This window comes from Salvia miltiorrhiza, chromosome 1 (genome assembly GCF_028751815.1).
Source record: "Salvia miltiorrhiza cultivar Shanhuang (shh) chromosome 1, IMPLAD_Smil_shh, whole genome shotgun sequence".
NCBI classification, from domain to species: domain Eukaryota; kingdom Viridiplantae; phylum Streptophyta; class Magnoliopsida; order Lamiales; family Lamiaceae; genus Salvia; species Salvia miltiorrhiza.
In genome coordinates, this window is record NC_080387.1 from 26,958,832 (window position 1) to 26,970,309 (window position 11,478).

Consider the following 11,478-nt stretch of genomic DNA (forward strand, 5'->3'; position numbering starts at 1 on the left):
CTTCAAAGAACTTGTTCTTTGTAAGTATAGTTGGCACTCGTTCAAACCTCCCCCCCATAAGAGTGTTTTGAGTGATTCGGAGGTCAGAAGGGTTTTCTGACTCTGAGAGTCTTAGCACGGGTTGTGTTAAGCAAGGGAAATCCTACGCGAGTGAAGCGCGGGTACTGGAGAAGGGTTTTCTTCAGTGTACGGTTGTGTGCACCCGGCAAGCACACGGTTCGGTTTGCAGTGCACCTGTTAAGCACTTGCGGAGTGGATTGTTGGTCTGATCAACCAACCGTGGATGTAGGAAAGGGTTTTTCCGAACCACGTAAAAGTCTCTGTGTTGTTTACAGCTTTCAGTTTTACATTCTTACTTGTGTTATTTCAATTGATAAAACTGAATACTGACTAACTGCAAAGAGAAACCTTAACCAACAACTTGCTCCACCGAGGCTATTTCGAAACAAAGTTTAATTTCCGCTGCGTATGATATCAGTCTGACTGATCTATCTTTCGATAGTCAGGAAGAGTGTTATCATCTCTGTTTTAGCAAACACGACTGAAGCCCTTACTTGCATCAGTTAAGTTCCAGCAACTTAACTGATAACTCTTTACTGAAGAGCTTTCAGTATCACTCGTCAACCCTGTTTGGTCAAAACTGATTTCAGTAAAACATGCGTCTTTGTTTGCATGTAAAGTTTCGTTTTGATCTCTGACTGAGATCCCTCTGATTGAGGTCGTTAGATTGATTTAAAAATAGCCTATAGGTGTATTTCCCCCCTCCCCCCCATACACCTATTCGAGACCCTCAGGACCTAACAATTAGCATTTGCACATCGTGCAGTACACATGAAACATTTTTATATTTCTATATTTATATAAATTGATAACAACTCAATTATCATATTTATAAATATAATAAAAAATTAATTTTAATTGAATATATTTAAACTGAATATTGAAAAGAAAAAAATAAAGAAGAATTCACATTAATAAAAATCGATATTATGAAAAGAAATATATATATATATATATATATATATTCAAAAAAAGATGTGAGAGGAGCGAGAATTTTTATATTTTAATCTTTAAATAAATATAACTTTTACATTTCAAATCAAATATGTACATAAAATATATTAAATTAAAGCTCTTATCGTGATATTTGATATGAATATTTTATAATAAATCGAATTTCACAATTTAGAAAAAAATAAAACAAAAAAAAATACAGTAATTTTTTTTTTAATTACAAATAAACTTTCAATTTTTATTATAACTATAAAATTGCCATTCAATTTTTGAAATTAATTTTAAATTGAAAGTTATCTTTTTTTTTTAATATATTATAGATGTTTATTGCACGGAATTTCTCATATGTGGTTTAATCATTTTATGTGACTTACAATTATTACACAGTACATACCATACGTAATGACTACAAGTCCATTTTCTATTTATTAACACCTATTATATCAACTAACACTTAACCTACATGCAGCTAGGAGTAATGGAAATTCGTACCCTAATCTTTCACCCTTATTATAAATAGGGAAAATATCAGTAAATTATAATGCTAAGCATCAAGTATTATAGTAGCTCAATTTTCAAGAATTCCCAACGTGAAAGTGAAGACTTGAAGAAGCAATAATGGCCTCTCCTCTGTTAAAGATGTAATGAGTTGAGAAAACTATGGCACAAGATACTCAACTTGTCCAGATGCATTTCACCAAAAAAGGCCAACAATTTCACATGATATCACCGTGCACACACACTCAACCACACCATCCAATAATCATCTCAAAAGTCAAAACCCAAAAACAACAACAATTAGCAATTTGTTTATTCCAAAAAATTTCCCAAACCAAATTTCCGACAAAATTGACCTACTCTTGAGCAAGAAAAAAGAGCAGTGGCAACAGCACAAGGGATGGCTTGTACAAAGAAATGAGTGACTAGATTTTTTCTTTCTTCGCCAAGGCTTCCCCCTTGTATTCACCCCCTGCACTCACTACGAAACCTGCTCCTACCTGAATCAAGACAGACACGTCATATAAAGCAACACACGGGAATCTGAATGGAGACGGGCCTAGACACTGTTACCTGGCAATCCTTCAACACGGCACGCTCTTGGAGCTGCACATTGCTGCAGATAATAGAGCCCTGAATCGAGCAACCATCCGCGATGGAGACATGGTTCAAAACAACAGAATTGACAATCTGCGGAAACCAGTGTACAAAAGGTTAGCAACGACCACCATATCCAGTCAATATTATATAGTAGAAGAAATTTATTTCACGTACAATTGGGAATCCAGGAAATGTATTACAGATGGACGGGATTTTGTTCCGTAGCAGCATATAGATGGATTGTGTTTATAATATTTTACTTTAAACTCTTCTCAAGGTGGAGCAGCCAGAATAAAATCAGCTTTCAGCAATTTTACCAAAAGCTTGTCAAAATACCTTCACATTTGAGCCGATTCGACAATGGCGACCAATTACAGACTTCTTCACACTGCATTTGTCACCCATTTGTGAACCTTCACCCAGCATGCATTGTGGTCCCACCTAAGCCAAAATTCTTTTCACACTTAGCACGTACAAAAAAATGGTAGTAAACTGAAAAAAAACACCCTACATATATCAGACAACAATTATATTTTATCATCTGCCCCTATAAAAAAGGCTAGTGCCAACTTGATAATGATTTGTGAAGCAAGATGATGTGGAACACCACTGTAACTCACTGTGGTCTTCGATCCAAGTACAGCTGATGGATGAATTATGTTATTATGGGCAGAAAAGATATAGCCTGATAGATGACTTGCATCTCCTACTACCTGTGGCAAGGCAGAATATAAAGAATAGTGGGTTTCGAGGAATGAAAGCATAGTGTCGAGCAAAAACATCAATCAACAAAACTTACATCTCGATTTATGTCACTGAAAGCTTGAATGGAATTCATCCTTGCACAATACTTGCTCTTATTTGCGACATAAACACAACATTTATGTGTTTTCCTCATAGGAGCAGATCCCGCCAGACCCAGCGCATAGATTTCATGAAAATTTGGTGTAGATGAATTAGCCAGAAGTTGAGATAGCACAATTTTACTGTCCTGGGGACCATTCTGACCGTTGCTATTTTCGTCTAATTGCACTCCATTTGATAATAATTCAGATCTCTGGTATGTGATTAAGAACATGTAGCTCAGACTTCAAACATAATTTTTGTTTGATTCCACACAACTATACAACATGGTAGACAAACTAACCAGCTGGGACCGAACAAGATAAGGCAATACTTCACGCCTCAGACTTGTAAAATTTTCTTTCTGATTTAGAACATCTTGCAGAGCAGATCTGTATTTATATCCCAACGAAATTACAACTTTAGAAAAGGAATAATCTACATTGACGAAGCAATAATTTCATGATGCATAAAGCAAAACTTCGAACCTCTCGAATGCATACATGTGAGCATCCATTAGATCAGTACGAATTTCCATCTGCATAAGTTAAAAAAGACCTTAAGTGACGAATAGTAAGGATAAAAAAAAAAGTAGTACAAGCAAACTAAAAGTTATAGTTCTTTTTGTGACAGTGGGGCTGGGCATTATGCGAAGCCATGAACCAGACCTTCATGTATGCATCTATTATAGGCCTTGCCACTCAGACATCGTACATAATGTCAAGACCCAACTACAAATTGTTTTGATCAGTACTAGCTAACTTATGAACATTCTGAATCAACTTAAACAGAATTTCCTATTTCAAAAGAAAGGACACTGGTGTAACTATATAGTGGTCCACATACTCTCACATCTACACCTCCCCAAATATGAAGACACAACATAAATAAACACTTAACCCACCCTCTACCATTAGTTGCCGCAAGTGCCACATAGAATGCCACAAATTGTCTTAAGCTTTAGAATGCAACCAATGCAGTAAACTAATTAATGGATGCATAATAAGTACCATGCCAACTGCTCGAAGAATGCTCTTTTGAGCTCGTACGTCTTTGTCAACTTCAGCTCCTGTGCCAAATAGCACAAATTTCCAGTGACAGCAAAATAGAAATTACATACCAGAGAAAACCTCACATGCGAACATCTTACCAGCTGCTATATGCAATAGAAACTGCTTCGTCGGATCAAGGCTTACAACATTGTAGCGGCTTGTTTTCTTGGATTTGTCCTTGGCACCTGATGAGCCAGATTCTGACAGTCCACTAACAGGAACTGGACAAAGCATTGCAGTAACTACCGCATCATGACGTCTATGTGTGGCCGCCACTGCCCCAGGTGGTATCTCAGTTATCAAATCACCACTCACAACCTTCATAATAATACAAGTTAACGTTTGCTGCAGAGCATTGTCTAGAAACTCAAAAATATTGTAAGAGAACAACTCAAACCAAGATGTCCTTCGCAGTCAAGCGGTGATCAATGGCTCTAAGAGCACCAGCTGTACCAACATCCTCTGGAACTGCAGTCACCTGCATTTACATATTGGGATCTCAATTAATCAACAGCAAAATTGAATACCATGACTCCACACACAGTTATGAGCTGACTAATGAGATAACCCGCAGCAAGACTCAGAGTATGTAAGCGATGCTAATACTTCTTGAGTACCAGACATAGAAACACACTGAGCAGTAAAATAAGTGGTTTAGAAATCTGAGTTTTAATGCATGAGTTATAATTTTACAGGATTCAAATATTCCAATTACTAATATATCAACCAAGTAAACTTAAAAAGAGGGGTTTAATTGTTTGGAATTAACAAATCTCATCACCTCAACCTTTTTATATATTTTAGAAGAATCGGTAGAAGGATATCATCATCATAACAATCAGAATAAACGGTGCAAAATTGTGCAGTTTTAAAATTTACACGAGTTAACAGAAACTCAGGGTTCCAGTTCATGTGATGAAGATAATAGTTCCATGAAGGAACTTTTAAACAAAAATTTGGCAAGTAGAAATTCAGATATTTTCCCCAGCAAAGTAAAAGACCATTGATCAAGCATCCATGGCACTATGATACAACTGGTCAATTTAATTACTAGGGACCTCCAAGAACACTTGCAGAGCACAATTCCGAGTCTCCGACAGCTCTTCACCATTTGAACAACTATCCTGCCCCAAATGTCAAGCACGATATCCTCACTCATGTTGCATGCCTATTCCTTTCCACTAAATAATGCTATATGTTCATCCAATTCCCAATTTAATTGATACAGCTCTTAGCTTCTTACTGACATGGCATCCAATTCCTTATTGATTCATTTGCCTACATGTCCATTTTTCACAGAAAAATACAAAAATCATGTCAAGATCGCAAATATGTCACCCCTTCTATAGAAGTCACTGTCACTCAGAACCAGTTCATAAATTACATAATCCTGATGCCAATCAATCACATCGAGATTTTGTATTCTCTTGTTTTGCCTCCATACCCATAACATTACAACACAATCATTCTTGTCAACCTTTTAGGAGCAGTTAACAACACCCTCAAGAAACCACATGAGGCTCTAACCAAAGAACAACAGCACCATCCTAATCCTAACTCAACAATAGTTCTTCTGGCGTGCAATTAAAGATTAAAAACAGAACTTAGTTCCACAATTACAATGCATTCTTTTATCTTCGTTTTTTAGAACCACAATTTCTGTACTTTTATCTCTACCCTATTCATTCTTCTAATAAATCAATTTGTTCAGTTTACATATGAACTGCAAAGGATTGTTTTACCAGAAATAAGATTCAAATTAGGATTTCACCTCAACATGTAATCGATCAACAAAATTGATAGAAATCCAGGAACTGATCAAAAGAGCCGCGCTTTCCCCTTCAACAACCTAAACAGAAAAGAAGTCTCATATTCAAATTACTGTCATCCAAGTGCACAAGACCAGCAACAATAAACAGCCAAATTTATTTAAATACAACAAAAGAGATACTCACACCACCCCCCCCCCCCCCCCCCAAAAAAAAGATACTTACAACAATAGCATTTTTGAGGTCGTTTTGCTCAAGCAGTTCCAGAACATACAAAATAACTGGCCGGTTTGCAACTGGCAGAAGCGCTTTTGGCACCTCCTGCGCATATCCCCAAAGTTCACATCAATTGCACGACATGAAAACAGAACTCTATTTTCATCAAACAAACATTGAATGAAAAAAAATAAGAAATTACATTGGAAACAAGAGGCACTAAGTTCTTGGAAAACCCGCCTGCTAACACAACAACTTGGAAATCCATCATCTATATACCTCCCACACACAATGAGTGTGCGGGTGCGCTTGCAAGAGAGAGAACCAAGACCTGAACCAGCGATTGCAAGAGAGATGATAAGGTGATGTCTTGAGCAAACACGACCAGAAAAAACTAGAACTTGAAGTTTCTTACATAGTGACACTTGTACGAAATTTTCAATTTTGTTGCGAAAAGTCCTAGAATCTTATGTAGAAATGCAAATTCTTGTTATGTAATGAATATACATTTTGATTTACCAATTAATCGGTAAATACACATTTAAGAAACTGAAAATTAAGGATAATCAAAGAAATTGGAGTGAAGGGTTTACCGCAAGGTGTAGAAAATTGGAAGGGAACCGGTACAGACGCAGCTTGGACAGCGGTGAGATGAATATGCTATTGAGGTACTAGAAAAATCCTGCAATTGTATTGTATCGTGGAGGCGGAGGCGGAGGCGGAGGCGGGAGGGGGAAAGAAGGTGAGGGGGACGGCGGCGGATCAAAGGGGCAAGCGCTTGGAAACTGGGTTGGGACTTGGGAGTGGTGTCTACTATCTGTTACTCACTTTAAATTTTGTTTAAAAAAAATAATATAAATAAATAAAATACCTCATCTGTTCCATTACAAATGCTCCATTACTTTTGACGAAAATTAAAAAATGTGTAAAAAATAGATAAAGTGAGTTGGTGAAAATTATTTAAAATATCTATTATGTATAGAGAAAGAATATATTGCGAAAAAAAAATGAAATATTTGTAATGAGATATTTCATTATGGAAAGTGGAATATTTATAATAAAATGGAGAGACGAACATATTATAACTAGAGAGAAAATCGTAGATACAATAATTCTTCACGAATCTATATATCTATATAAAAGCAGGTTCAATTAGCCAAAAAAAATTGCCATTATTTTACTCGGTCTATATTTAAAAAATTCATTAATTAAAAACAAAAATAAATTGAGCTACGTTCGGGTGTTAAAAAAAATGAGTTACTGCTGCTTAATTAAAAATTTATTGAGGGAAAGAAGGAAAAAAAACTATCAAAACTCAATGATTGCTATTGAGGGAAAGAAGGAAAAAAACTAGGGTTAATTCTCTCTAAATCCTTAAACTATAGTCATTTTCCGTTTTTTCCCTCAATCTTTGAACTTCCCACAGAAAATCATCAACTTTCAATTTTTCCTAATTATCCCATGTCGGGTTTTCCGGCCAATTTTGACATCGGAAATTTCTTTTGTGGCAATTGTCAATTCATACGTGGCGGGACGTGGCTCCAACGTGTACTCTTAATGCCTAATCACCTAAACGACGTCGTTTAATGGTGGGGGTGTAAATGGCGCTAAGAATATGAAAGGTCACCACCAACCTCTCTGCAAACACACTCGCATAACACAATACCAGAGTTTGAATCGCAAGCAAAGCAAAGTTCATCCGCTGCGTTTCTTGTTCATCGGCGACGACGTGCGAACTGTTAATCGGCGACGAAGTAATGGCAGAAAGGTAAGTGATTACTGTTCCTCTTAAATCTCCGAAAATATTTCTGAACTTGTTTCCTTGATGCTTGGAGTCGATGAACAAGAAGATGAATAGGGTTAAACTTGTAATGGAAGAATAATTTTTGATTATTGATTTCGTATTTTACAATTTTAATCATTGCATGTTGAGTTTGAGTGAAATGGAAACTGAGTCCAAGGGTTTGTTTTTATTCTTGCAGTTTCTATCTATTTATACACCATGGCGGCTTCTTTAGTTGGGTAGGAAACCATCAACTATATGTTGGTGGTAAGACATTACTCAGAGATGGACTAGATGCCGATAGGTTTGGTTATTTTGACCTTGAGGAGGAGGTGCAAAAATTAGGCTATGGGGTTTGGGCTGCCATGATGTTTCGAACTCCACTGACAGAGGATTATTCAATCATACGTGATGACAGTGATGTGATGCGAATGTTATCACATTTGTCCCCAAATCAGAGAACATTATCCGTGTATGTCGATCATGGTGTAGATATCGCCGAAGATGCCCCTGTTTTGGAGATGGATAACAATAATGAGATTGAGCAACATCGTGAGATAATTGTTGGGGGTGAAGAAAGCTCTGAAGATGATGATTACCAACCAAGTAACCAAGATGAAACAGATGATGACTCTGAGGATATAGAGTTAGCATCTGAGGATGAAGAATACCAATCAGCTCGAAGAAATTTGAAGAGAAAACCAATTCCTAGGGAACTCTTTGATAAATTGGTGGGTCAAGCTGAGGAGGATGAAGAACTGGAGGCTGATAAAGAGCATGCCGTGTCTGATTACGATGAGAGTGATGGTGAGATGAATTCATCTTCGACTGAGGATGAATTTGAGGTAGCAAGGAGGAAGACTAAAAGAGTGAGGTATGATCCGAAGTAGAGTCATAAGGATCTCAACGTTGTACTCGGGATGCGGTTTGAGAATGGCTGGCAAGCAAGGGATGCACTTACTCAGTGTGGAATAGAGAATGGATGGTACCTTCGGTTCAAGAGGGTTAGTGCTACATTGATGGAAGCAAAGTGCAGCGCGCCATGCCAGTGGAGATGCTACGGTAGTACTACAAAAGGGACTGGTGTCTTCAAGATTAAGACTGTCAGAGGGACCGAGACTCACAAGACTTGCCCAAGATACATGAATAACAAGCTTGTTACTGCACCTTGGATTGCAAAGCAGTACTTAAATGTATTCCGAGCGAGGCCAGGTATGACAGTGCTTGATTTGAAGGAAGATATACTGCATAGGTACTCGGTTAATGTGACTAAGCCTAGACTATACAATGGGAGAGCCTTAGCATTGCAAAAGTTGAGTGGTTCTGTTGAACAACACTACTCTCACATGAGAAGATACATAGCAGAGTTACAACGAGTTGATAGGGAAGGCAGATTCCAGTTGAGGGTAGGTGATGGGGGTGTATTTAGGGGATTGTATGTGGGTTTTACTTCTGAAAGTGGAACCGCTGAAGTCCCAACTCAAGAAAGCCGACTATGATGAACCCAAGAAGGACAAGACTTATTTCAAGCTTCTATATTTTGTAATAGCAAGTAGAGATGGTTAACATACTCTCTTTTTCATGTTTTATGCCCTTCGTGTGAGTGGTATTTATGATGATTTTGTATCAAACAATTACTACATTTTGATGGTGGTTTAATGGATATGATTTCAGTATGTATTCATCTTCTCATTCATTGGAAATATATGCTTCATTAAATAAGATTGAGTTCAAAATGTACAAGGGGATAACTCCTTCATTACACTTCGATTGAAACCTTAAAACATAGCCTAAAATCAGAAAATTTGAAGGAGTTAACTTCATTGAGCACAGGTGAAAAAAACTTAAGAATTCAACAAACTACATCCATGCTATTGCCCAATAAACGATGATACAAATCATGATCAGTTTCAGCCGCTTGTTATGGCATTTCAGTTTTTTGAATTCATTCTGCAATACTTCGATTTGTTCCTCTGCAATTTCTCTTTCACGTCGAACTTTGTTGACACACCCTCTCTGGAATGTGGACATTTCTGGATCAATCCAATCAAAAAATCGGCAGTCCATTTCCTACACAACAAAGCTCAATTGCTTTACAAATTAACCTACAAACACAGTGACTCCTAAACGCTAAAGAGAGTGAAAATTGCTAACAAAATCAACCTAATAACTAACCTGATGATGGTACCGACAACAATAATAACGCCGAAACGGATTTGTCGTCGTCCTCGACGTCAAAATCACGGCAGGAACCTTGCACATACACATCTTCTCTTGATTTCTCTCAAAATCATATTTTGAGGTCGAGCTGCCGGAAGATCGATTGAGCCCCATGCTAGAGCTGCGGATTCTTCAGTTAAAGCAAACGCCCAAGATATTTTCTTCAATCCTTGCAAGATTTGGAAGGAATTCTGCAGATTGTGTAATGAGGGTTTACGGGTGACAACCCTAATTTTAATTAAAGAAGAACAAGGAAAAAACGACGTCGTTTATGTACCTTAGATACTGCGTCGTTTTGTTAAGAATCCGGCGATTCCACGTCATTTAATTCCGGTTCCACGTGTACTCGAAATTGGCCGGAAAACCCGACATGGGATAATTAGGAAAAATTGAAAGTTGATGATTTTCTGTGGGAAGTTCAAAGATTGAGGGAAAAAACGGAAAATGACTATAGTTTAAGGATTTAGAGAGAATTAACCCAAAAAACTATCAAAACTCAATGATTGCAAAGAAAGAGAAGCAAGCAAAAGGGTCAAATCTCTTTAAAGAGATGCATCCATGTTTTAAACTCGGCAAAAATTCAGTGAAAAAAAACACTACATAAGGAAAAGAGTATCCATGTATTACGATTAGGATGCATTCTCTTTGGTTGTAAAATTAACCCTTTAAATTCTTCCCTTTTTTTCCACATTTTCTACTTGACCCTTACTCATTCCTCATTTACACTACAAAATATTATCTCTCCTTTGTAGTGTAAATGAGGAATGAGTAAGGGTTAAGTAAGAAATATTGGAAAAGAAAAAAAGGATTTAAAGGATGAAATTTTGTTTACCCTTCATTTTCTTATGATAAATTTACAACCAAAGAGAACGCATCCTTAAAAGAAAATCATAAAAAAAGTAAATAGATAATAGTAAAACATAAAACGGGAAAAGCAAAGAAACACCAACGGAGCCGGATTGTGTCTGGTCAGAGTCTAGCACACTAAAGCCCTTAAAAACCCATGTCCGATGCTCCAAATCCCATGACCAAGCAAAAAGGGCGCAATCAATTGAGCTACGTTATATTAAATGATAAATTTGTTTTTTTTCATCAATTATCGACTAGTAAAAAGGATTTTAAAAAAATAAATAAATAAAAATAAAGATGAATAAGGTGATTTCGTAATAATGCATTAATTATGCATAACAATCATAATTATGATTTATGATAATTAATATAAAGAGTGGATTTTGAAAATAGCCTATTTCTTTTAATAAACTTAAAAATTAGTCATTAAAATAAAAAATTTAAAAAATACCCACACTTACCATTTTACCCTTACATATAAAAATTTAAACATTATCTTTTAAAAAATCCGCGTATTTCACAACCAGTCGAATTCACAACCAGGATTTATTTTGGTTGTGAATTCAAGTAATCGTGAATTTGAATTTTAAAGTTTGAATTCACAACCAAAACAACTAGTTGTAAATTCGAGCTT

General features: G+C 36.5%; 2 protein-coding genes across 3 annotated transcripts; both read right to left on the reverse strand.

Moving 5' to 3' along the window:
* Positions 1-1,685: 1,685 nt before the first annotated feature.
* LOC131017512 (uncharacterized) lies at positions 1,686-6,856 on the reverse strand. The gene is made up of 14 exons (XM_057946271.1): positions 6,586-6,856; positions 6,195-6,323; positions 6,002-6,097; positions 5,779-5,856; positions 4,405-4,485; positions 4,106-4,325; positions 3,966-4,024; positions 3,444-3,493; positions 3,260-3,347; positions 2,912-3,169; positions 2,733-2,825; positions 2,449-2,553; positions 2,086-2,202; positions 1,686-2,012 (listed from the first exon to the last, which is right to left on the reverse strand). Exons 2-14 carry the CDS (start codon positions 6,261-6,263, stop codon positions 1,938-1,940), a joined length of 1,389 nt encoding a protein of 462 aa, XP_057802254.1. The 5' UTR covers positions 6,264-6,323; positions 6,586-6,856; the 3' UTR covers positions 1,686-1,937.
* Positions 6,857-9,605: 2,749 nt separating this feature from the next.
* Positions 9,606-10,438, reverse strand: LOC131017517 (uncharacterized). Of its 2 annotated transcripts, XR_009099645.1 has the most exons (3): positions 10,273-10,438; positions 9,951-10,186; positions 9,606-9,845 (listed from the first exon to the last, which is right to left on the reverse strand). XR_009099645.1 is itself a non-coding variant. In XM_057946286.1 (2 exons), exons 1-2 carry the CDS (start codon positions 10,107-10,109, stop codon positions 9,636-9,638), a joined length of 369 nt encoding a protein of 122 aa, XP_057802269.1. In that variant the 5' UTR covers positions 10,110-10,263; the 3' UTR covers positions 9,606-9,635. The 2 variants fall into 2 exon arrangements, 1 of the variants encoding a protein (XP_057802269.1); XM_057946286.1 differs by lacking the exon at positions 10,273-10,438 and having other exon boundaries at positions 9,951-10,263.
* Between the last annotated feature and the right edge of the window lie 1,040 nt (positions 10,439-11,478).

Excerpts from the sequence above, each read along its gene's own strand:
- LOC131017512 (XM_057946271.1), bottom strand. The coding sequence starts at position 6,263 with ATGATGGATTTCCAAGTTGTTGTGTTAGCAGGCGGGTTTTCCAAGAAC. Across the intron at positions 6,098-6,194 it reads TAGTGCCTCTTGTTTCCAAT|GAGGTGCCAAAAGCGCTTCT; the intron begins GTAATTTCTTAT and ends GGATATGCGCAG. Across the intron at positions 2,013-2,085 it reads CCGTGTTGAAGGATTGCCAG|GTAGGAGCAGGTTTCGTAGT; the intron begins GTAACAGTGTCT and ends GTCTTGATTCAG.
- LOC131017517 (XM_057946286.1), bottom strand. The coding sequence starts at position 10,109 with ATGGGGCTCAATCGATCTTCCGGCAGCTCGACCTCAAAATATGATTTT. Across the intron at positions 9,846-9,950 it reads GTTGTCGGTACCATCATCAG|GAAATGGACTGCCGATTTTT; the intron begins GTTAGTTATTAG and ends TTTGTTGTGTAG.